General features: G+C 35.2%; 4 protein-coding genes across 6 annotated transcripts; 3 read left to right on the top strand and 1 right to left on the bottom strand.

Moving 5' to 3' along the window:
* Positions 1 to 2,245: 2,245 nt before the first annotated feature.
* On the top strand, positions 2,246 to 6,677 carry LOC111460591 (DNA-directed RNA polymerases II and IV subunit 5A-like). Of its 3 annotated transcripts, none has more exons than XM_023103786.1 (5): positions 2,246 to 2,400; positions 4,166 to 4,371; positions 4,456 to 4,635; positions 5,624 to 5,737; positions 6,406 to 6,677. In XM_023103786.1, exons 2-5 carry the CDS (start codon positions 4,171 to 4,173, stop codon positions 6,529 to 6,531), a joined length of 621 nt encoding a protein of 206 aa, XP_022959554.1. In that variant the 5' UTR covers positions 2,246 to 2,400; positions 4,166 to 4,170; the 3' UTR covers positions 6,532 to 6,677. The 3 variants fall into 3 exon arrangements, with proteins under 3 accessions (XP_022959554.1, XP_022959555.1, XP_022959553.1); XM_023103787.1 differs by having other exon boundaries at positions 2,258 to 2,400; positions 4,155 to 4,371; XM_023103785.1 differs by having other exon boundaries at positions 2,259 to 2,400; positions 4,160 to 4,371.
* A 3,017-nt stretch (positions 6,678 to 9,694) lies between these two features.
* On the top strand, positions 9,695 to 15,332 carry LOC111460791 (mediator of RNA polymerase II transcription subunit 19a-like). Its single transcript, XM_023104084.1, has 7 exons — positions 9,695 to 9,966; positions 10,798 to 10,863; positions 11,768 to 12,057; positions 12,210 to 12,437; positions 12,810 to 12,869; positions 13,027 to 13,168; positions 15,164 to 15,332. The coding sequence occupies exons 2-6, from the start codon at positions 10,833 to 10,835 to the stop codon at positions 13,075 to 13,077; spliced, it is 660 nt and encodes a 219-aa protein (XP_022959852.1). The 5' UTR covers positions 9,695 to 9,966; positions 10,798 to 10,832; the 3' UTR covers positions 13,078 to 13,168; positions 15,164 to 15,332.
* Positions 15,333 to 16,801: 1,469 nt separating this feature from the next.
* LOC111460790 (ribonuclease 2-like) lies at positions 16,802 to 22,380 on the top strand. Its single transcript, XM_023104083.1, has 8 exons — positions 16,802 to 17,093; positions 18,213 to 18,241; positions 19,098 to 19,171; positions 19,896 to 19,997; positions 20,126 to 20,129; positions 20,593 to 20,684; positions 21,545 to 21,706; positions 21,994 to 22,380. The coding sequence occupies exons 1-8, from the start codon at positions 16,855 to 16,857 to the stop codon at positions 22,138 to 22,140; spliced, it is 849 nt and encodes a 282-aa protein (XP_022959851.1). The 5' UTR covers positions 16,802 to 16,854; the 3' UTR covers positions 22,141 to 22,380.
* Positions 22,255 to 25,679, bottom strand: LOC111460789 (acyl-coenzyme A thioesterase 9, mitochondrial-like). Its single transcript, XM_023104081.1, has 5 exons — positions 25,024 to 25,679; positions 24,473 to 24,650; positions 22,915 to 23,381; positions 22,706 to 22,834; positions 22,255 to 22,621 (listed from the first exon to the last, which is right to left on the bottom strand). Exons 1-5 carry the CDS (start codon positions 25,561 to 25,563, stop codon positions 22,439 to 22,441), a joined length of 1,497 nt encoding a protein of 498 aa, XP_022959849.1. The 5' UTR covers positions 25,564 to 25,679; the 3' UTR covers positions 22,255 to 22,438.
* Positions 25,680 to 25,836: the final 157 nt, after the last annotated feature.

Raw genomic sequence — 25,836 nt, 5'->3', positions numbered from 1 at the left:
GATTGGTAAAGTTCTCCTCCTCTTTCTTCCCACTCCATACAGGGAATGATCGAGATTCATTCTAAAGGACTCTGACCATCCAAACTTTAGTACTCCTCGCCCAATTTCAAACTGTTTTAGCAAGATTTTCTTATAATGTCAGTCTTACTTTGTCTTCTCACTGTATAATTGAATCTTTTCATAAGGGACATGTTTCGTTTCTCATTCAACTTGTTCGAATGTAACAACCTGAAGGACCCATCAACATGGTGTAAGTTCTTAATTTAGATAAAATGACGGATTGCATAAAGATGATGTTTCTCTCGGTTAGGTTCTGTTAGATGCAATATCTTTTAAAGAATGCATTTGATTTCTAGAATTTTTAGTTTCTTCAACGAATAGAGATGTCCAACGAGACGTTCTATCTTAAGATGCACCACTTTTTTTGAATGCATTTGATTTGTCTATTAAGAGATTTTAGTTGTTCTATTGCACGAGAGATAATAAGATATTGAAAATCCGTGTTGCACGTTGCACATTATAATTCTTAACCTATTTACACATTGTGATCATCGTCACTTATAGTCAAACATAGTAAAAATGTGGTTATTAAGAATGAGAAATAGAAATATAAACTAAAAATATACTATAAATCAAATTATCAAAAAAATAATTTTAAGATATGATATCTAAGATATGTTTCATAACTAATATATTCTTTTGAGAATTTTAAGATATAATATTTAAAATATATTCCATAACTAATATATTCTTCAAATATTATATTGAGTTGAAGAGTGTAGGTTAAATCACATCCAACTTATCTTTACGAGTGTAGGTCAATAACACCCAAGTTGTCTTTACGAGCATAGGTCAATAACACCCTAGTTATCTTTACGAGTGTGGGTCAATAACACCCAAGTTGTCTTTACGAGCATAGGTCAATAACACCCTAATTATCTTTACGAGTGTGGGTCAATAACACCCAAGTTGTCTTTACGAGCATAGGTCAATAACACCCTAGTTATCTTTACGAGTGTGGGTCAATAACACCCAAGTTGTCTTTACGAGCATAGGTCAATAACACCCTAGTTATCTTTACGAGTGTGGGTCAATAACACCCAAGTTATCTTTGAGAAGGGAGTGTAGGTCAATAACACTTTTGTCTTCCTAGTAGTGAAAATAGAGAATGTAGGCTTGTTAATTTGTTCCATTTAATTTGATTGGAACAAGTGAATATCCTAGTTGATCAGAAGGATGAATATAATAAGGATGTGTTAAATAAACATAAAGTTATGAAGTTGGATAATAACACCAAGATCAGTATTCTGGATCACTTGAGAAGTTGTGAAAGAGAATACGACCATCTTGAATATACCACCTTTGAGCTTGGTGAGAAATTTGAAGATGCTTATAACGGTGGATGATCAACGGCAGTAAAGACTTCACTGATTGAGTTAGTTGATGAACTGCGACTGTAAAGACTGATTGAGATAGGGTTTGGCTTTAAGTCTAATACTCCCCTATTAGGAATACCAAACCCTAACTCAAGAGAAAATTTTGATATTTAAGAATACCAAGATGAGTGCTCTAATATCGAGAAATAGAAATAGAATTGGAATGGACAGTGTGTTCTCATTCATATTCATATCCTTTAAATAGGATAAAAATATAAACTAATTTTAAATATTGAGAATAAAATAAAATATACTATAAATCAGATCATAAAAAATAATTTTAAAATATAATATCGAAGATATATTCCATAAATAATATATTCTTCAAATATTATGAAATTTTAATGTTTATAAGAAGAAAAAAAGGAGCACGTCTAAGAAAAACAAAAATTACCACACTGATAACGACTCAACGTGTTAATTTATGTGTAAACTCTAACTTGTAAAGGCTTTTAAAGGTCAACGACACATTCGTCCAAACACGAGAGAAGAGGGAATTAAAAATTTCGATAGAAAACGAAAATTTCTTCGTAACAACTCGGTTCTATATGAGAAAGTAATATGTCAATATTTATTGATGCGTTAGATTTAAAATAAATTAATATATATATATATATATATCTATTCCACAAATTTGAGATTTTTTTAGATATTTATTTATTTATTTATTTAAATATGTGAGTTTAAAGATTAATCTTCCAATTTTACTATAAATTGCTTGTGAGAAAAGTTTGGGCCCACTCCGAAATTGTTTCGGCTTTTGAGTCAAAACTTTGGAGGGTATATTTATCGAGGCGTTTACGTTTTTTCTGGTTACTCTTTTCCCCCAAAATCACCGCTTCTTCTCCCTCCATCTCTCTCCTTCTTCTTCATCGTTCCACAAAACCGCCGCCGCCGCCACCGCCAAACCACCAACTCTGTCTCTCTTTCTCTATCTCGTAGCAGTAACTCTCTGTTGAGTAAGGTTTGTTTTTGTCTGAGAATTTGTGATCCTGTGTCTGGTTGCTGAGTGTAGTTCTTTTTCCAGTTTTTTATGCTGTTGTATGTTGATTTATAAATTTCCCTCGTTTGCGAAGATTCTTGCAGGTTTCGCTCTTGATATTACATTGCTCTATCTCTCTGATTCTTGTAATCTGTTCTTCACTCTTTTGATTACTGGATTTTTCCTTTTTTCTTTTGGTTTGGCTTGATAGTGTTGGTTCCTATAATGTTTGTAAATATACTTTAGGGTTGGTACAATCTCTGAGATTGTTTGAGTTGAAAGATTGCATTTGTTTTTCCTATGCCCTTTTGCTGCCTCTTGTTGGCCCAGTCTCTTTAAAATATTTTACCTTCAGCTGAGTGTTTCCCAAAGGTTATTCAGAGGCTTATTATCAACTCATTTGAACTTTTCTGTGGTAATTCTGTGGTGGCTCGACTTTTCTGGGAAGTGATATTTTTTTTAAAAACAAATTGGATTGTTTTTCGTCTACTAGGTGTTGTTGCCCTCTTCTGGTAACTATGGTTTATCATAAATGTTCGCTAATTGGGAATCCTTTTTGTAACCCCCTTGGCTTGTAGGGGATATCTCAATTCTTTTTTGTATATCCCCCTCTTAGTAATGGGATATTTTGTTTCCTATTCGAAGAAGGGGGGAAAAGGTAACCAATTTAGAGAGAATGGATTCAAGCCATAGTGGTCAGCTTTTTAAGATTTAATATCCTACTAGTTTCTTTGGCAACTTAGTGTAATAGGATCAAACGGTTGTTCTATAAGATATTTTGAGTTTACAAGGTAAATCAATGTGGTCAACTAAGGATATTAAGTTTTTTGGATTCAAAAGCATCATGGTGAACTTGTTGTCTTGTAGGGTTGGTTGAGGTGTACTGTAGTTGATTCAAACATAGTTATTTAGAATAAAAAGAAGAAAAATGTGTGTATATATATATATATATATATATATATAGCATGTGTGAGATACCACATCTGTGAAGGAGAACGAAACATTCTTTATAAGGGTGTGGAAACCTCTACTGGGCGATGTGCCAGTGAGGAGGATGAGCCCCGAAGGGGGGTGGACATGAGTCGGTATGGTAGCAAGGACGCTGGGCCCCGAAGGGAAGTGGACTGGGAAGTCCCACATCGGTTGGAGAAGAGAACGAGTGTCATCGAAGACGCTGAGCCCCGAAGGGGGTGGATTGTGAGATCCCACGTTGGTTAGGGAGGAGAATTCTTTATAAGGGTGTGGAAACCTCTACTTAGTAGATGCGTTTTAAAAAACCTTGAGGGAAAGCCCGAAAGGGAAAGCCCGAAAGGGAAAGCCCAAAGAGGACAATATCTACTAGTGGTGGACTTGGACTTAGACGGGTACAACATGTCTAAAAATTGTTGTTGCTTGTTTGTGCTTCTCCAGCCTGATTTAATCATTTTCTTTAAATTTTTGTCTCTTTGACTAGGGATTAAGGGCACCAGCAAGCTCTAGCCAAATTTGTTTTCTTGTTCTCGCATTGTCGGTGTCTCCAACTTGTTTTGAATTTTCTGAAAATTATTGTTCTATTATATCCATAACGTGTTCTATAAGCTGTGTTTTGCATTGGTTTTGAAATTTCCAATACGTAACATAATTAATCAGATTGATGTTTCTACTAATGAATTTTACCTCATTTAGAATCTGCATTATCTATCTTTTGTGTGCACATTTGGAGCATAGATATTGAGTATTGACTTGTTTGACAATAGATTAGCTACAGACAAGATGGTGCTAGCAGAGGAGGAAATCACCAGGCTTTTCAGAGTTCGAAAAACTGTGTTACAAATGCTTAAAGACCGAGGCTACTTCGTTGGAGACTTTGAGGTTGACATGTCCAGAGAGCAATTTAAGAATAAATATGGTGAAAGCATGAAACGAGAAGATATCGTGATCAACAAAGCGAAGAGAAATGATAGCTCTGATCAGGTATTGTCTCAGACAAGGGCTGCAAGTTTCTCGTTAATTCTTCTATTTGTTTCCTTCCTCTTATAGTGACTCTTTTCTGTACAGATATACATTTTCTTTCCAGAAGAACCGAAGGTTGGTGTCAAGACAATGAAAACGTATACCAACCGCATGAAATCGGAGAATGTTTTTAGAGCAATATTGGTCGTTCAACAGAATTTGACCCCTTTCGCTCGCACCTGCATAAGTGAAATATCTACCAAATTCCACTTGGAAGTTTTCCAGGTGAAAGCATTTCTTTAACATATTTTATGGAGTGTTTTTAGTTTTTTTTATTTTTTAAGAATCGACCCATTTTGAGGAACATGAAAAAGTACAAAGACACGAAAAAACAAGTCCAAACAAAAGGTGTAACGGCTCAAGCCCACCGCTAGCAAATATTGTCTTCTTTAGGCTTTTCCTTTCAGACTTCCCTTCATGGTTTTTAAAACGGGTCTGCTAGGGAGAGGTTTTCACACCTTTATAAAGAATGCTTCGTTCCCCTCTCCAATCAATGTGGGATCTCACAATCCACCCTCTATGGGGCTAACGTTCTTGTTGGCGAACGTTAGCCCTCGTTCCTCTCTCCAATCGATGTGGGATCTCACAAAAGGAGTCCAAAACAAGTTACAAAAAAAAAAAAAAAAAGACTCCCATCTAAAAGAACAAGGTCAGGATCATAATTACAAAATGGCTGAGTGACTGAGGCCCAAAGGGAGGCATTAAGCGTAGCAACCTCTTACACCTCCTCACCCGATCTCTTAATCTCACTAAAAATTCCATTGTACCTTTCCGACCGAACACTTAACAAACAGCAAAGAAGTTAAGCCCACATGACTTTGCCTCTTTCCCTAAAAAGGGAAAAGCTCCTCATCCAACGACGAACGATCACCCCTACCTCGAGCTCCAGAATCCCAAAGAGAGGATTTTAACCAATATCCCAATGAAACTAAGCAAACTGACAATCCCACAACAAATGATCGAGGTGCTCAAACGAAAAGGAGGAAGAATGCCAAACCACCGGTCGGAGAAGTAAATTAGACAGGTCGTTTACCAATAATTTGAGGAGAACCTACTCTGAAAACTAAAAATTATGTTATTCTCTCTTCCTTTATTCCTTGTTTTGCAATATGAGGATGAAAAATATGGGGGTTTCTACATTCATGCTCCAACTGTCTTAGTTTACCTTTAGATATAACTTTTTTCTTTTCCCTTTCTTCATTTGTTGATGCAGGAAGCAGAATTGCTAGTTAATATCAAAGATCACGTTCTTGTTCCTGAGCACCAGTTACTTTCCAACGAAGAGAAAAAGACACTATTGGAACGATATACCGTGAAAGAAACACAGGTTAGCATTAATTCTTCATAAAACGTCACGTTGTTAGAATGCATCTCAAATATCGATATTGAAATTTGATATGCTCATACGTTCCTGATACCGCTTCGGACTTCTACAACGTTATCTCAACTATTGATTAACTACTCGGTTTTCTTTGTATACTATGTTCAAATTTATCTGTCATGTCTCAAGCTCACCGCTAGTAGATATTGTCTTCTTTGGGCTTATCCTTTCGGGCTTCCCCTCAAGGTTTTTAAAATGTCTGCTAGGGAGAGGTTTCCACACCCTTATAAAGAATAGTTCGTTCTCCTCCCCAATCGACGTGGGATCTCACATTATCATTCCTATTTAGTGTAATTTTTTCTGAGTTTTGGATTTCATTAGATACATAGCATGCCGAGTCCTGCAAACTATATGCTTATTTATTGATTTTGCCCAATAATCGAAGTATTCTGGTCTTACTCTGTGCGTTGTGTTCATGTCGATTCCTCCTAAAAGGCAAGATTTTAAGTTATTAAGCTTTCTCAGCTCTAAAGTTGGAACCTAAAACCTCGTAGAGTATCAACGAACATGCTAAGCTCGTACCATGGAGACATCCCTTGTGGGTATTAACACATGTTTGTTACAAAATGAAAAATGAACGAGAATCTTACATGGTGTTGCATATTTTGTGTTAGCTACCGCGCATACAGGTGACCGACCCAGTTGCGAGATACTACGGGCTAAAGCGGGGACAAGTTGTGAAGATCATCAGACCAAGTGAGACTGCAGGAAGATATGTAACTTACAGATATGTTGTCTGAGTATAATTATTATTTTGCAACCGAAGATGTAACATATAAATGCACATTGAACTCATCTTTTCAAGTCTTCATCACTTTGGGAACTTTTGTATTTGGAATTTGAATAGGAATATTTATTTATTTTTATTTAAGGGTACTTTTGTAAATTGCCCCTACATTCCCTGTGACATAATCACTTTACTTATTCCTTACTTCTAAGAGCGAAGACTATCCTCGCGAATCAATAAGGTTTCTTTTCGTTGGTTTCCATAGCTGATGTCGTCATTCATTTATCGAGAATGTCGTTTTAGATAATTTTCCGTACTTAATAGTCATAACATGCCTATAGTGACGACCCTATTCTTAAATAAAGAATTAGAGTCGTTACGACCCATTTTTTTTCCATATATAGTGTTATCTTTTAATAATATTAAACGTTATTTGTTGCTTTCATTTTATTAGTTTAAAGTTTTGGAGATCTAAATTGAAAAGACGATTTATAAAGCATTTTATCTGAGAGAATCGAAGATGTGTTCGTGGCAAAAAAAATTGTCTTTTCATGTTTGGTTTATATTATTTAAGAGGCTTTTTCAAACTTTTCTCAATTACCAATTGAATAAAAAATACTCTAAAAATATTTAACTCATAAATACTTTTTTATTTATATTTTTGTAAAGTTGTTACAGTTTATATTATTTAAAAGCTTTTTCAAACTTTTCTCAATTACAATCGGATAAAAAATACTCTAAAAAGTATTTAACTCATAAATACTTTTTTATTTATATTTTTGTAGAGTAGTTAAGTGTAACACCCGCTCATCGTCAACGCGATTAACAGGAGTTACCATTGACAATATTAAGAGACTCTGATATCCAATCATAAAATTCAAAATATTTCTAAAAACATCCCGTAAAATATTTAAAAAAACAGTACTTTTAAAAAAAAACTTAAAACGACTGAGGTAAACTCTTGACAACGAAAACATAATTACATAACAGACCCAGACATGGATTCCCAATAGTCTCTAGCCTGCTGGTCTCGTCCTCGGCTGGCCTGCATCATCTACATCTGGAAAGAAAAGTTATAATAATTCTGATGAGTAATTAGATAGCTAGCTTATCATTCACGGGTTCATAACTAATCTTTCCAGGTGTTTTTACGTTTTATTCACCACTGACTCCTATTTCTCTTACTAGGGTCATCTGTTCGTTAATGAGGTATCTCAGCTACCTCCAGCTAGGTTACTGACTCTCCTTCGATATGCTTATCTAAAATTTTCGGACTCGTATGTAAGACTCGCTCTCGGTCAAATACGGCCCGTCTACTAATTGCTCTGGCGGCCTGTTTATCTCATATACCAACGGTCAGGAGTACTCATGCTCCCTGACTTAGCACACAGCGCGTTGGCCAGGAATTCCGCGGGAATTAGTAGACTATCATACTTATATAAATAAGCCATAGCTCAACAACCAATAAGCATATCTAGAGTCATAACCTTTCCATTAACATGCATAACATACTCACAGTTACTGCATGCTTTCATACATGTATCATGATCAACACATAGAACATTCTGACAATCATTTATATCATGCTTATATCACAGGCAAGCAGTCATAATATACAATAAACACTAAATATCATCAAAGCTCATCATAACATATTAAGCTCTTAATCAGGTAAACAACATACTCACATGTTGTAAAACAAGTTAAGAACTAGTTCAAAGGTCGATACGCTACTTACTTGGTTGCGAACTCCTTTTCCCCCTTGAATGTACGTGTTTAATAGTATTTCAACACAATTCCTTCGTATTAGACCTATATTTTATCAATTTCAACATAAGTATAGACCAATTTTGATAGGACAGGTCAAAAGGAGTCGAACGGGACAAACCGGGAGCCAAAATACCTTCTCACGCGCCCTCACGCGCCAACACAAGGTCGGGGTTCGTTTCTTACGCGCCTGATCCGCGCACAATCGCATTTCCACTCGCGGCCTCCCACGCGCCTCGCGTGTCCTTCACGCGCTCGTCTTCAACCTCTCCTCCCTGCAATTTTTCCCAATCTTTTCCTTTAATACCCGTTGTGTCCCAAAGCAAAAATTTCATCTCTACAGCTCGTATTTCGTTCTGATTTCTTCTACAACTTTATAGATCTTCTAACTACGGTTCTAACAACCCTTATTTCATAACTTATTATGCAGTATGAATCAAGATATCGAGATTTAAAAGTTCGGTGATATGGGTTTTTCGTTACCTTCGAATCACCGTCCGATTCAGCTCGTGGCCATATCCCCTTCCTCAAATGATTCCTCAGCAACAACCCCTCTTCCTTTACCCTCGATTGATGTCCAATTTTAAGCAACCTTGAATTCTCAAAAATTTCCTCCTCTGTTTTTCTGGGTTTTTCGCTAATCACCATTCTTCGTTTTTCTTCCTTTTTAAAGCCTAATCAAGCCCTAATACGCTTCCACATCCTCTAATCATCCACTCATCCATCCCACACCTCCAGCTACGCGTCCGCCGCCCCTCATCCCCCTTTACAGCAGCTACTTGACGCAGCTGCTTCGTTTTTTTTTTAATTAATTAATTAATTATTATTATTATTATTATTATTATTATTATTATTATTATTATTATTATTATTATTATTATTATTAATTATTATTATTATTATTATTATTATTATTATTATTATTATTATTATTATTATTATTATTATTATTATTATTATTATTATTATTATTATTATTATTATTATTATTATTATTATTATTATTATTATTATTATTATTATTATTATTATTATTATTATTATTATTATTATTATTATTATTATTATTATTATTATTATCAAACGCACCTTTTTTATATAAATTTTTTAAACGTACTTTGAAAGGGAAAGTATTTTAATTTCCAAGATTTAAAAAAAATGGAAATGATTTTAAATTCTTGAACCCAAGAATTTTATTTTATTAAAAAAAAATGTTATTTAAATCACTAGACAGTTTAAAATACTTATATTTTATAAATATTAAATAACAAATCATAATCTAATTAAAAAAAAATTAAAATGAACAAAATAAATAAATAAAAATTGACATTTGAACAGAAGGAAAGGGGAACCCTTGACCAAACGTATTAAAAGTCCACTGTACGGTCCATTTGTAAATGTGGCAAAGGGTTATTCGTAGTATTATTCAGTGCCCCCTCTCTTCTCTTCTCTTCTCTTCCCCGATCTCAATTGCCTCTCTTCCCCTCTCTCTCTCCGCTGTTCCCGGCCGCCGGAGCTACTTCTTCACTCTCCTCACACCCCATTCTCCACCCCCTTTTCCCCTCAATTTCATCTCATTCTTCGATTCGATTCCCGCAACCTCTGTTTCTCGATCGCTTTCTCCATCTCTTACCATTTTCCGGCGCCTCTTTGCTCTTCTTTTCCACCCTTCGCCGCCGAGGTTTGTTTTCGTTTTTCCGTTTCTGGAATGGATTCCTTTCGAGTTGTTTCTGGGTTTGGACACTGCCTTCCCCTTCCGGCCCCGGGGTTTTCAGTTCTGTGATTTTGATTGGTGTGTTTAGGGTTTCTTGCTTCCAGTTCTGTGGGTTTTGTTGCTCGAGCTGAATTGGGTGCTTTGAATTTTGTTTTGGTTTCTGGGCTTTTGGGTTCTCGTAGAATTTTGAGAGAAGGCGTTTTTTGAGGGATTGGAATTGGGGTTCTTCTGAAATTCTGTGTCCTGCTTGTTTCATTCTTGTGTTTGAGTTTAGATGGGTTTCTGGTTTTAGCATGCTCAATATAGGATTGGGCTAATTTCTGTTTTGTCTTCCCAGTTCAATTCTTTTTAAATTTTTAACCAGTGGTTCTCTTAGTTAATGGTTGTTAGATAGATTGTACGACTCAAGTTTTCTTGTGTATAGTATTGGTTATGTGCATGATTTGCTGACAAACTCACCAAATGTTCGAATTGGGCTGGAGGTTTCTTGATCTTAGAATTGTTCTAGCTCAATTACTCCTCCGAGTTCTATATAAATTTATTTTCTCTTTCTGAATCATTAAGTGATAACACATCATACATGTAACTATGTAGCTCCGTTATATTTTCTGTTCTATGAGTTTGTCTAATGGAGTTATGCACGTCTATGCTTTATTCCCTTGTTTGATAAGTACTTACTTAGGAAAGCCCAAAAAGTGGTTTTTGTTGTTTTTTTTATCATTAGATAAGATAGAGGAAAATTACGTTGATTATCTTGGAGATGTAATTTCACTACCCTTTGGGTTTTTATGATTGCAGTTATAATGTGACATTGTTCCAAGGAAGTGTGATACATGGAATCTGAAGATAAGAAGTTTGGCCAAGGTAAATGCTGATGTATTCAATTTAGTTTCCTCTCTCTCGTGTACTGACGTAGTTTGACTATACATTGATGTGGTTAGTTGAGCTAGAGTATCTCGTTCTAATATAATTTTCCTAAGACATGTAGAAGCGTTAGGATTTCAGGGTTGAAACACACAGGAAAAGAAAGTTTTGCTTGATCTGGGATTGTAGTAGGAAATTTGTAGCTCAAATTTAGAGTTGATTTTAGAACACTTGAGCCTTTGGAACAGGTTTTTCCTTTAGTAAAGGCTCAAGGGTTTGCCTATATTTTTTGGTGCTTTTATTATCTATGTACAAGATTTTATGTAAAGCAAATCAGGCCATATTATAATGTTTGGATTTGGAAAACTTAAAGTTTGATTTTTTTGGAGGGGATATTAGATCTCTGATACTTTTGGCTACCGTTTTATCCTTGCAATAGAGATAGCATAATGGAGTTTGACCCATGAGAACCACCAGACTTCCTTTACCATACAAATTATTATGCTCTTCTTGTTTTGAGAATGTAGGAGCAACTTAGGAAGTTATTTAACTTCCTACATTGCCATTTCCCCTAAAACATCGAATCAAATGCCACGGGAGTTATTGATTTCCCATAAGCCTCACAACAAGTTCCAAAAAAAATCCTTGCAAAAGTTCTTATTGAAAGGTTGAAAAAATTCCTACCTGATATGATTTGATTCTTACTTCCAATTGAACTTTTGTAGCTGAAAGACAAATCATAGGTCCTGTTTCAATTTCAAATAAAGCTATTGGTTGAGTGGAGAATATCGTGAAAAGTTACAGTACATGATATATCTGTTTTTCGTTCCATTTTGTTCATTTTCTATCTCTATTGATTACCTGCCACCTAAATTTTTTGATGTATTTTTATTTGTGCCTTTAGGACCTAGGGAACTGACTGGTGCTGTTGATCTTATAAGTCACTACAAGCTGTTACCTCATCATGAGTTTTTCTGCAAGAAGTCACTTCCATTGTCAATTTCAGACACACATTATCTTCATAACGTGGTTGGAGACACAGAAATTAGAAAAGGGGAAGGGATGCAGTTGAATCAACTCATACAGAATCCTTCTTACCCTAGAGAGACTAATGCTCGTATACAGCCATTTGACCAAGATATTCTCATAGAAGCCTTCCAACTGAGGGAAACTGGTCCTGTTGAGCTGCCTCCTGTAAGAAATCTATAACTATAATTGTTAAAACGAACCACTTTCTTTAGCTTTCTTCCGTCAGCTGGAACTTTGATGTTAGGCTTGATTATCAGCATTTCTCGTCCTAGTTCTTTTCTCTGCAAGTGATGGTCGATTTCTTTTTCTTTGGTTAGGCCGAGAAGGGTGTTCCTACTATTCCAGGGAAGTCAAAAAGCGAGTCCAAAGATAAAGACAGAAAGCATAAAAAGCACAAAGATAGGGATAAGGATAAGGATAGAGAGCATAAGAAGCACAAGCATCGACATAAAGACCGGAGTAAGGATAAAGACAAGGACAAGAAGAAAGACAAAAGTGCACATCAAGATTCTGGTGCTGACCATTCAAAGAAGCATCACGAAAAGGTCGGAAAATCTTTATTCTTTTCCAGCTCCTTTGTAAATACCAGGATTAGATAACAATGAAATAGCTCAGGAGTAGATTGTTATTGACGTTTACATTATGGACTTTTTATTTTGTACCAATTTCTTGTTTGTGGTTCCTCACTTCATGAAGCATATCCCTTCCACTGAATTTTCATCATTTGACATTGATTATCAACCACCAGCATGTCCCGAGGGCAGGGAATTGAAAAGTTAATTTATATGTGCCATATTTTCTCTACTAAAAGTTAAGGATTAAGTAATCTTTTTGTGTTTTACTGCCAAACTAATATACATTTATTGTGCTTGCCCAAACGAGCTGTTTCTTAATTTCTAACTTCATTTAATTTTCAGAAAAGGAAGCATGATGGAGAAGATGATATTAATGACATTCATAGGCACAAAAAAAATAAGGTAATATGAAGTCAAATTTTCTTTTCAGCTCTAGATTACTTGCATACTGCAAAGAACAATCATCCGGGTTAACTTTTATCTTTGTAATCCATATATTTTTTTTATTTTTCGATTGATTGTTTTCCAACTAAAACCCTTCTGCATTTAATTTCTGCAGCATAAGGCCGCAAAAATTGAAGAAATGGGAGTGATAAAGGTAGCGGGCTGACATTGTGGAATAATCTAGGTCATTTATTTCCTCATATGGTTGTTGAAAGATTGCTGGAATTTTCACTTAATGTTGTCAAAAAATACTTGAGGTATATTTATATCTTTCAAGTATATTCTATATTCAATTGTTCTTCATATGATTACATTTCTTTTTCATTAATGGGTTTTTTTTATCTTTCATTGATATTTGAAAAGTTACGTTATAAACTGTTGCTCCCATGGGGGAGTATACGGAGGAGTATTGACATCCAATCATCACATAACTTAAATAGTAAAATAGAAACTGAAACTCCAAAAGTCTACAAAAAGACATCTCAACTATAATTGACTGCATCAGGAGTATAACTTTAAAGTGTGAGAGATTCCATGTACTTTTACCTGTTGTGTTGTGGAAATTAAGTCGTTCTTCTCTAGTTTATTTAGCGTTCCTTAGTTAAGTTTGAAGAAAAAAGTTCTTTTTACATTAGGTTTGCATGTGAGCTTTTTCTTTGGTGGAGTATACTGTACTGGAGCTTAAATTTTGGTTGTGAAATTTATGAGCTTGTGGGATAAAAAGAAGGCAGCGCATCAGTGTGTCTGGTTGTTTCAAACAAGGGGAAGATAGTTCGTTGCAAAAGAAGAAAAAGGTCCCAAGGAGTAACAAACAATACTATTTTTTTAGGCTTTTACAAGCTCAGAGAGACAAGGAAGAAGGTGGAGGGAAGGAAGGACAGTTTTGAACGAAGTGATGGAAAACATATAATTGTTTTTACATGATTTAGTTTCCGTAGGAATTGGAACTTGGATGCTACAGCTAGGGGTGTGCATGGTTCTATTTGGTCCGATTTTGGAAGGAACTGTTGACTGAACCAAGCACCAGTTTTTGAAATCTTCGAATGGATTAAACCGAAGTATTTCCTTGTTTTGGTTCAAAACTGGACTAGTTTTCTTTTTGCTTCCTTGGTTCGGTTTCAGTTTTAGCGGTCTTTTTTGCATTTTTTCCCCCAGTAAATGGCCTTCCGACCCACAAAGAAAATGATCCAGAACTAGAGGAAAGGAAGAGGAAAAATGAGTGAGAGGGATGTTTACTAGTAAATACCTTGAGGATTTCTGATTCAAAAGAGTCGAGAACAATTGGATATTGTATCGGTTTAACCATCATTACCACGTGTTCAATGGAAAACAATGGGTGTTAGAATTAAAACCTTCTCTAAGGTATTTCAGAGATGCAAAAGTTTTATTAAGACCTCAAATTTTCTTTTAATCTTTTAAATGAGCTTGGTTTTTTTTTTTTTTTTCATCATCTCCATCATGATTTTATATTTTCATCTATCTATCTATGCATATACTTGGATTCTAGACTTGCTTAAAAAGCCTGCGACTTGAACTTTGTTTCGTATTTATAGTTTTTCTTTGATTATGAATTTAGAAATATAATTCATTTTCATAATCTTGGGTGACTTGGGTAGGTATTGTGTGATTGTCTTTCATCATTATTTTCTTTTCTTGCTTGGGTTGGATTGTGTCTGCTGGCTTAAGGATTGACGAAACTTGCAACAAAATAGTAAAGAATAAGAGAAAACATATGGCATGCGTATTAGTTGAATACAAAATCAGAGTTAGCATACATTTCATTGGTACATGTCAAAAATGTCATTTTTGTGTTCTGCAATATTTTAGTGATTCTTGACAAGACTTTGCTCAGTTCGAGTTCTCTTTTGAAGCATTTCCGTTCTTTTCTTTTTATTGATTTCGTTTCGTCGTCTGTAACGGTTTGAACTCCTTAATGCCTGTTGTGACTGCCTGAAGTATGCTAAGACTAATTGGGTATAACATTCTGATGTTCATGAAAAATTAGTATCTGAAGGAATTTGGGGTCTGCTGGAAGCAGCAGCTAAGCTAATCCTGTCCAGTCAACTTTTATATGTAGGGAGCTAAAGCCATCTCAGTTGGTTCCATTTGGTACAATGCATGAGTTAGAGATAGTAGTCTAGCTGAACTGAGCTGAGCTGAGCTGAGCTTTAATTGTTTTGTCTTCTCATATTCTGGTTTTCCTGTAACCTATTTAGTGAATGATAGCCATTGTTCTTTCTTTCTCCGTGCAGAGAAGCTTCTGATGAGGGTGAATTTACCAGTTTTAGGGGAGATATGTGGAAGCAAATGTAAAAAAAAAAAAAAAAAAAAAAAAAAAATGGTGGATATGAACTTTTGTATCATAACAAACAATGGGTCTGATATATAAATATGAGCGATTTGCAGGACTGGTTTCCTCAATTTTCCACATGTAACATTATGTTCTCTTCTTCCTTTTCTTTTCATTTTCTGGATGTCTTTCGAGTTTTAGTTTGAAGTAGCGTTTCTTCGTGTTCGGTATTTCGAACGGAGGTAGAAGCCTAGAACTTCTCTCTGATCTCTTGTTTTGTTTGTCTGGCCATCTTTTGAGCTAATTGAATTGGTTCCTAGAGTGTAAATATAAGTAAGCAGTCAGGAATATATATATATATATATATATATATATATATATATATATATATATATATGTATGTATGTATAGAAAATGAAGTTTTGAGTACTTATTTTGTTGTACTCTTTTTGGTTCATACATGAGTGCTGAAGTAATGGTTTTTCATAGATGAGAATTCAGGATGGATTGATTTTCATGTCTCTGTAACTGTTACATGTTCTATGTTGATACCTTTGAATTGAAGTGTAAATTTGGATGTGTGGTTCGGTATCGAACTCATTCATCTACTCTTCGTACAATTCGAACAAAAGCAATCTCGAAAGAATAGAGGGAAAACTAGTCAATACGTTTCAGATTCGGCTCCCCTCAACTCTACGATGGATGCATCCGTTCATTGACCACCTTTATCACAAAATGTTTAATATCTCTTTAAATTTTTTTTTTATTGTGTGAAAAAAAAGTTAGATATTGTCTTTTTTGGGTTCTTCTATTAAAGTTTCTCTCAAGTTTTTAAAACGTGTTTATTAGCATTTGGTCTTCACACTCTTATAAATAATACCCTCTTTCGGGCCCAGTGTCCTTGCTGGCACTCGTTTCCCTCTCCAATCGTTCTTGCTGGCACTCGTTTCCCTCTCCAATCGTTCTCCGGGATCTCACAGCAATGTTTTTATTAGGATGATTGTGTGTGATTTGATCTTAATTCTTATAAAAATTTATTGATTGAGAAAAGTAATATTTTACTAGGATGATTATGTGTGACTTGATCTTAATCGCAGATTGAAGACGGATGAGCTTACTATTTTGAAACTTGACCAAATAGGGAGCTGGAAACACATGAGCGGAATGTTGTGTTTATTTCGTGACATGAATAATAAAGCTCCACCCACCCACTCAAACCTGTTTTTATTATTAAATCGTAAATAAATTATTCATTAAAATTTTTCTATATTCAATCACACATTTTAAAGAAAATATTGAAATGATATAGTTTAATTTAATTTATTTCGTATGTCATCAACTAACATGCCTGGTTTTCAAAATAATAATAATAAAAATAAATAAATAAAAAATAAAAAACATATATATATTATGGTGGGAATTTATATTCCAATTCCAATCTAAATTTTAATTTTTTTTAATTAATTACTTATTCGAGAATTTTGTATCTAACTAAAACTTAAAAGAAATATTTTGGTTTAAAAATATTTAAAAAATTTATTTATTTAATATAATATAGAATTTTGTAAACAGAAGTATTTATACTTTAGGTCCAGATAAGGCCAATCGAATTCGGTAGTCTGCCAATTGGATTACGTTACGCATTTATTTGTCATGGGGAGCGATCCCCAAAATCAAGCCATTCCCATGGCGATTCTGTTCATCTTTCTTCTTCAATTCAGCCTATCTGTTGCATCAACTTCCTTGAAAGAGGCTTCCGATGCGGTAATTTTACAGAACCAGGGTGGACGAAAGCAGAGAGAATTTGATTACTTCGTTTTGGCGCTGCAATGGCCTGGTACTATCTGCAAGGGCACTCGCCACTGTTGTTCCTCCAATGCATGCTGTAATAGGTGACTGCTTCTGGCTCGCTCTTTTTCAGATTGCTTAATCAATCGTTTCTTTCGTTTGATGATTCTGCTTAGTAACTGCAGTAGTTATTAGCTCATAATTTTCCATTTCGCCATGCTGCTTGATGTGAAAAAACTGTAGCATCTTCCGCCTTCTTTGGGCTCAATTGTTGGATATTATGTTGCTCGCTGATAGGGGATCAAAGTGAAATAAGCATGCTATTTGCTGATTTCCGTCGAGAACCTGCTTTCAGCAGTGTTACGAATCGCTTTCCGTAAGAAGAGAAAGGCGTTTATGAGATTATTTCTTGGTCTTATAAGAATTTTGGACTGCTTATATATAGTACTTAGGTTAAACTTCCAGTATAAATCCCTTGCAGCTAAGGCTTTTTTTTTTTTTTTTTTTTTTTTTGCCGAACTATGAACTTCATTAATACCGTAAAGAATCATAGTTGTAGCAGTAACATGGACTAATTCTCACATCTTTTTCCATCAAGATCTGCATGATACCGTTTATGAACAAGTACAGTAGTCTAGTAGTACCTTTGCCACCACTGGTGCAGTCAAAGAGAAAGAAACAATTGCAAAGAAGGGCAGGAATGTTCAACATTGACGGAGAAGAGGAGATCGAATATGAGAGGTCATACCAAAATAAAAAATTATGCTTCCAAATTTTTCCAATCAATTTCAATTCTTTAAGATAAACCATCTGGACAAGTTAGATTGTGATACCTTGTAATAAACAATAAATGAAAAACTTGAAGTTTTTTTTATTGTCCTTATTCTGAATTGGTTTAAACTCCTTTCAGAATCTGGCGTAACTTGGGTTTGTTTGAAAGATAAAACCTGCATTTAGAGAGGGGGGTGGGATTAAGCTATAATATTGCAATTAGGCAATTGGGTATTTTGGCATTGAATGAATTACAATGGTCACGACCCCAAAAATTAAATGTGAAAAGGTTATTGGAGACCATTGATAGAACACAAAATTTAGAGTTTTGGTTGTGAAAGTTTTGCCTATATGTCGTATTCCAATATTTTGTTGAGTGTTCTTTTGAATTCTGTGGATATTCTTTTACACTGTTCATTAAAACTTACATTCATTTATCTCTTCTTTGCTAGATCTGGTGGTTTCGCTGAGTTTACAATTCGTAAGTTGAAGCTACAATTGCATTTGTTCCACAGTTCTGAATTATGAAGCACAGACAACATGACACAGACGTGGAAATACATCATTTTCTATAAAACTAGAATATAGATATTATAACTGTACATTTTTAAAATATATGTTATCTTAATATCTTCATACTTTTCAATCATTTTCACATTAAAAATATTTTTCAGTCCCTGATACTTTTACATTTCAAAGGTATTTTGAAACAAGATAATTCAAGAGAAGTTGAAGACAACATTCTAATGGTGCAATGCACTAACTTACAACAAGATATTTGGATTACTCTATAACCAAATTGACATTCTGTGAATGATTCCATATTTCGTAAAAAAAAAAATTTGAAATTGGTTTAGGGTTTAGGGTTTAGGGTTCATGCATTAATATAGTTAAAAATAGTTTGATGCAATATGCTTAGAAGTTTATTATTTTGCTCTATATTTATTTTTATGTTGATTGATTTTTTCAAACAAAATTGAATAAGTAAAAGATTCGACGCTAGTATTGCATGTATCTAATTTGTTCATCAAGTGTATAACACATCTAATTTGTTAACTAGCCATCATAAAATATAGAAGAGTTGGAGTGTTCAATACATGTAGGGTTACTGAACTGTTTATCTGTACTTCACATGTTCCATTTCTCTTCGGTACCTGTTCATTTTTATTATTTATTATTTTTACTGGAAATATCAATTAGGGTCCCTTTTTTTTAGTCAGTTCCCTAAAAATAAACATAGGAGACCGTTCCTTTGTTTGAGGATCTTTTTGTTTATAGAATAAGGGGTCACTTTTGTTTGATTGTGCATTGAATTTATAACTTCTTCCTCTTAATAGATGGTTTGTGGCCTGATTATAATGATGGAACTTGGCCTTCATGTTGCACTGGAAAAGAATTTGATGAGAAGGAGGTACGTTTTTATTAAAATTAGGTTGTTGATATTAATGAAATGATCCAAAGTTCCCTTAGGATCTAGAGAAGGAGGTACGTTTTTATTAAAATTAGGCTGTTGATATTCATTAAATGATCTAGAGTTCCCTTAGGATACAAACTATTGGTATCAAAAAGTGTTAAGAATGAGAAATAGAAATAGAATTGGGATCGAAAGTATGATCTTCATTCAGGTTTACCACGTTTAAATAGGATACAAACTATCAACTAATACCTAAAAATAGAAAAATTATATATCTAATTAAATCTGGTAAATAAATAAAATATACGGTTAATCAAATCTATACTAACAACTCCCAAAATATCTAAGATATATTCTAACTAATTATCACGGCAAAATATCCTCTTAATAAAAAGGTATATAATCAGTGCAAAAAATGGATAAGGAGGTTCAATTAGGATCTAGAGAAGTTCCCTTCTTTCAAATGATCGAATAGCTGTAACTATGCTAGGATTTTGGTTTTGTTCCAAACCTTGTAATCCTCAAAAGATTGAACCAATAATAACTGGGATGGAAAGCATTACTGGAAGTTGAAGAGCTAAAACAGAGCACTTTCAGCCTGATTTTCATATGTTACTGTTGGTTTTACTTTGATCGTTGTATCATTTGCTTTGCTCTTGCAATTGATACATTGTTCTGTTTAAGTCATCCTTTTAACATCCTGCGTCATTTGATCTTCCAGATTCATACCTTACTTGAACCCATGAAGAAATATTGGTCATCTTTGAGTTGTAGTTCACCGAAAACTTGCCATGGTGCAAAGGGATCATTTTGGGCTCATGAGGTGACCGTTGCTAGTACAACATATGTTTTGTTTTAATTTGACTGATTATACCCAAGTTTTAGCTGATGATTTTTTCCCCCTTCTCTTTTTGCTCCTATGATGGCTGAATTGGCTTCTGCATTTGGTAGTGGGGTAATGATCCTTGGCTTCTCTCACTTGGATACTATAATTTATATTCTGGAATACATTGGTCATGGGCTTTATTTCTTACATTGAATTTTTCTGATTGGCAAAGGATAGATTTCTAGGTTTCTCTTTTGCACTCTCTCTACTCTAAAATGTTAATTTGTCATGATATTTGACAAATATCTTCACTTTTAAAGACTTTCACATCTAGGTCATGTGTTCAATGCATTGCATAATGATTTCCTATACAAAGATGTATTTTTCTTTTTATCATATACCTTGTGCCGATGCTAGTCAAATTTGATGGTGACCTTCATTATTTACGTATAGTTTGTCCTTTATTGAATGTGACAACGTATCAACTTTGTTGATGTTACTGCTTTGATGTCCATATTGGAAGCAAAGCATATTAATGTCCTTCCCAGTTCCCATGCTTTGGTTTTTCATATTAAATTTTTGTTACATGCAGAGAAGCATGGAACTTGTTCTTCTCCAGTAGCTCGTGATGAATATGGTTACTTTTTAACTACTCTCAACGTCTATTTCAAATACAATGTCACAGTAAGTTTACAACTGATGTTACACTTCTCTATTAGCCCTAAAGTCAATAGATCAGACTAAGCTGCTTGCAGAAAATAATATAGCTTGCAGTTTAGTTCCATATTGATTTGCTACTGTTGATTTTGTTTTCCTTAATCGATAAATGTTACTAATGACTTTCCTATTTCCTTTGCAGATTAGTTTCATATTTTTCAGGCGGCTTTATACAACTTAAGTTTTCTAGATTGTTTAAGCTGTGGTAGATGCTATTTAATGGTTAATGGCTAGGTAGATTGTAGAGAATAATTTAATGGATTGAGAATAACCAGATAAGTTTTGAGGATTTTCTTGACAAATAGGGTTTTATAAAACTTAAATTTTGGGGTTGTAGAATACATTTTAGCAAAGCAGCATAGGTTAGTGGATAATACTGCCTTTTACTATTCTAAAGGTCAATGATTTGATCTCCCACTCCTACAATTGTGGAACTAAAAATAAAAAATAAAAGCAATGTATTTAACTACTGAGATCCATCTATGGAAATTGAAATAATTAAATTTCTATTTCATTGCAGTAGCTGGCCTATAAGTGGTTAATTCTTTACACCAGTCCAGAAATCCTGATGGAGCATTTGATTTTTTGCGGACAAACTTGTTTTTGAAGTTCGCAATTTTACTCGTATGGTCTAACTAATAAATCTTTCATACCTTCAAATCTGATATAAAAGAGAGATCTGAACCATTTCAAGGAATTTTAGAGTTCCCAGTTCTTAATATTTAGGTTACTCCATATAGTATATGGGTGTGTATATTTAAAAGCTTTATTAGCTATTCATTTGCCTTGGAATCAGTTTGGTTACTAATGAACATCTCATGTCCCAGAAAGTTCTGAATGACGCTGGATATGTACCTTCAAATACTGAGAAATATCCTCTGGGAGGAATCATTTCAGCAGTTGAGAATGCTTTTCATGCCACCCCTTTGTTGGTCTGCTCAAAGGGTGCAGTGGAGGAACTTCGCTTATGTTTCTACAAGGATTTCAAGGTTTTTTTTTCCTTCTTAATTTTTGCTGATTCGGTTTGAAATTGAATTTCTTAACCGAAAGAAACGAAAGGAAACTTCAAAGTTGATGCACCTCTTGGATAGGATTAAATTTTGGACAATTCCTTATGTTGATGCTTCTTGTTCTAATTATCCTTTTCGGGTAGGTTTAAGCCACTTTTACAAAGAACACTCGACATATATGATTATACTTTTACATAAAGCCTGATCTTCCGAACTTCATGGGATATATGTTGGATAACTCAAATGATCCTTTTGCTTTATTGCAGCCTCGCGACTGTGTTCCGACCGACTCACAGAATGCAATCGTTTCTTCGAAAATCTCATGTCCCAAATATGTCAGCTTACCCTCATATGAGCCAGGAGGCAAGATTTTCGAGTTCACTGATTCCAATTGGCAATATCCAAATGCTTAATTTTCAGTCCTTTGAAAACATAATGCATACTATAATATCTCTGTTGAGATATATATGAATCTGTAATGCATTATGTTTCTTATAGTTTGCCTTATATAGAAGTCAACAAGAGGATTGGAAGTTTGCAGACAATGTAATTTTAATATTGATCTTGGTTTCTAATATCAAATTGAAAAATGTTACCCTCATTTCTTCGTAAGGAGGAGGGTTGAGATTCTAGAATGAATTTAACTTGCCCCAGTTTCAGAATAATGATACTACCAGATGTTCTTAAACTATGCTAAACTTTGTTGTCTGCCTAAGCCTGATCTGATTCAGATTGCTTAATCAATTCCCTTAGCTGCTTTTCAGCATCCATGCGCTCGATGATTCGTCGAGCTTCTTCTTCTGTTGCAGGAACAACGCTGCGAATTCTGAACCCGTTTCTGTTCGCTTTAGCCTCTGGACGCACAGTAAAAGTGAAGTAGAACGTGTTCGAAACCTGTCATATTGGATTATTAAACAACTCAACAAGTTTCTAGACAATGCTGCAATTGATAGATTCATAGGGGTTTAAGTTCTTTACCTCGCTACACCTTATTTCAGGCCTAGTAACATGGGCAACAACTTCAACATTGATCAATGGCTGATCTGGGTTGTCAAGTTCTGTGTAAAGAATGCATGATGTGAAACGTACGAAGTCACCCACATCTACCTGCACATTGAAACAACCAACATTTATGGTATTGAGAAGGCCAATTGAAATGCTCGTTGAAGAGATGGCCACTAACTCACAGGCTTTAAGAATTCAACATGATCAACTTCTAGAAAGCAAGGCACCAATCCAGCAAAGACATATGCTGTTGAGAAGGCCAATTCAAGTGCTCGTTGCATCAGAAACCCTCCAAAAATCCGACCATGTATGTTTCTTTGTTGTGGTTGACAGATCAAAGAGTTTTCAAGGCGAGTGTCCCTGAGAAGAATGCTGTCTCTGTCTGCTAAGGCTGGCATGTCACACAAGATTCTTCCCTCTGCTAGAAAAGCGTTGAGTCTATTTGTATACCCATTTTCTGATCCCTGCATATCACCTATGTTCTTCTTTTTCCTTAGCTTACTTCTGGCTTCTGCTCCCTCAAAAAGTAGTTTTTCTTCCTCAGTTTCTGGTAAAAGCCTGTTAACCAAAGCTGCTTTCCCAGTCTTAGAGTCGCGAGCCACGAATATGAAGTTTGCTGTCAGAGCTGAGTCTGATGTGTTTGAGCAATCTGCAGAAGAACCAAAAAGGTTAGATTAAGGAAAGAAATACGGAGTTTGCTGAAACTATAACGCGTCTGCTAAGGAGGTAGAACTTTGACCCATTACGTATCGTTGTTAGTCTCACGGTTTTATAAGCTAAGAGGAAGTTTCTACACCCTTATAAAGGAATTTTTTCGTTTCCCTCTCCAACCAAGTTTCAACACTCTTAATGAATTCTTCATTCCCCTCTCCAATCAACGTGGGATCTCACAATCCACCCCCTCGGGGAGCAAACGTTCTTACTAGCACACAACTTGATGTCGGGCTCTGATACTATTTGTAACAGCCCAAGCCTACCGCTAGCTGATATTATCTTCTTTGGACTTTTCCTTTCGGGTTTCTCCGTAAGATTTTAAAACGCATCTACCAAAGAGAGGATTTCACACTCTTATAAGGAATGCTTCGTTCCTCTCTTTAACCGACGTGGGACCTCACAATCCACCCTCAAAAACCATGAGGCGGTTTGTCCTATTCAGATATTCACGACCAAGAAACACAGGATTCTCTTTCGGGTAGGCTCTGAAAGGAAAAGGAAAGCTGGAATGCCAACAGGCGTCTATTATTGAATTCACTCGACCCGACAGTACCCCATTTTTGGAACGTCCAGTGCCAAAGTCACTGAATGGGTAAGTCACCAATCCCTAAAGCGGACTATGTAAAGAGAGGATTCCACACTCTTATACGGAATGTTTTGTTCCTCTCTCCAACCGATGTGGAACTTTACAATCCACCCCTTTGGAGGCCCAGGGTCCCCAAACCCACTGCTAGTAGATATTGTCCGCTTTGACCCTTAATGTAGCAGTCTCACGGTTTTAAAACGTGTCTTTTGAGAAGAGGTTTCAACACTATTACAAGAGGTTTTGTTCTACCCTCCAACCAACTCTTGAAAATTTGAAGATCTTTCTTAAAGTTTACAGTAAATTATTCTCAGATACGGCCAAATTAAGGCAGAGTGACCCCAATGAAGCAAGTGAAAATTTGAAGATCATTGCTAAAAGTTAATCATAGAGAGAGAGAGAGACATTTCAGGACTACTATTACCATAGTTCATAATCCGTACCTTCTGATGATTGAATCATGTCTAACTGAACCTCAATTGATGATCGCCCAACCCATATGACTGAACCAACTATTTTCAAATCAGCAGCCACACTAATCGGCTTCTTCAAAACAATCCTGTCCACAGAGGCAGTCACTAGCAAAAGTGGTCTTGTTGTGCTATCAACATCAGAACAGTGCTGTCATAGACCAAACCAGGATCAATAAATTCTTCAGTGGTAAGAGAATTTCATAGATTCATAGTGCACAAACCCTTTATCAATTACCAATTCATTTTCTACCTCACTCATACATATCAATCAAAGCCGCTTAAAAGCTTTTCACCTAATTTCCTTGCTGAAAATGATTTCTCTCCTTGATTTTCTATGAAATGTGAAAATTCTCAACGGATGAAAGCTTGAAAAGTTCCAAGCTAAAAGAAAATCGCATTCAATAAGTCGTTGAGTTCAGAGAACCATCACATATTCATTATCAATTTCAGGATATGCAGATCAATCAAAAGTGATAAGAACAGCGGAATAGAAATCAAGAACAACGAAGAAATCGACATACTCTAACGGAGATGGTACCAGCCAAGGCATCGAGATCTTCAAGCAGCTTTCCGATTCTAACCTCATTCCACGGATCTCGATACTGCTCTCTCAGAATGAAATCAGAAGAGAAATTATAAACCACAATAGTCCGACTCTGCGACGGCGTTTTCGTGAGCAGTTCGCTCTGCGGAGGTGCATCTTTAGGAGGATCGAGCAGCCTCTCGAAGATACTCAACCTAGCTTCCCACAAAGCGGTGGTGACCGGGGAATGGTGCATTCCCGGCCAGAGATTGATCGGTTTCCGAGACGAAGTGGAATTGCTAGAATCATCGCCGCCGCCGGAACTCGACGGTAAAGTAATAGTGGAGAAGACGGAAATGGTCTTCGAAGGAGAGGAATCCGAATCCGCGCTGAAGAATCGCTGGAACTGGAAAATGCGTTTAGGTTTAGGATTAGAGGTCGAAGATTTGAGGAAACATACAGAATTCAGCGCTTGAAGAGAGAGCTGGAGTTGGGTTCTGATCTTCCCCATTTGATGAACTACACGAACAGTGTTCATCAGTCGCCAAATTTATACGACAAATGACAAAATTCTTGATCTTTCTAACCTCAAAAAAGGAAATAAATTCATGCATTGGTCTCTCCTCAATTCATGCCAGCAAGAATCGTGTTTGAAATTCACTCGATTGTTCATGTTTCGCTCTACATCCAAAATATAAATTTTTTTTATGTAAAATGTTTATTTTTTAATTTTTTAATTTTTTTCAAAAAATAAAATCATTTATTTTAAATAATATAAATTATTTACAAAAGTCTTTAATTATTTTAATTA

The sequence above is a fragment of the Cucurbita moschata genome, unplaced genomic scaffold (assembly GCF_002738365.1).
Source record: "Cucurbita moschata cultivar Rifu unplaced genomic scaffold, Cmos_1.0 Cmo_Scf00024, whole genome shotgun sequence".
Lineage (NCBI taxonomy): Eukaryota > Viridiplantae > Streptophyta > Magnoliopsida > Cucurbitales > Cucurbitaceae > Cucurbita > Cucurbita moschata.
The sequence above is the reverse complement of the archived record's forward strand: the minus strand, read 5'-3'. Positions and strand labels throughout refer to the sequence as shown.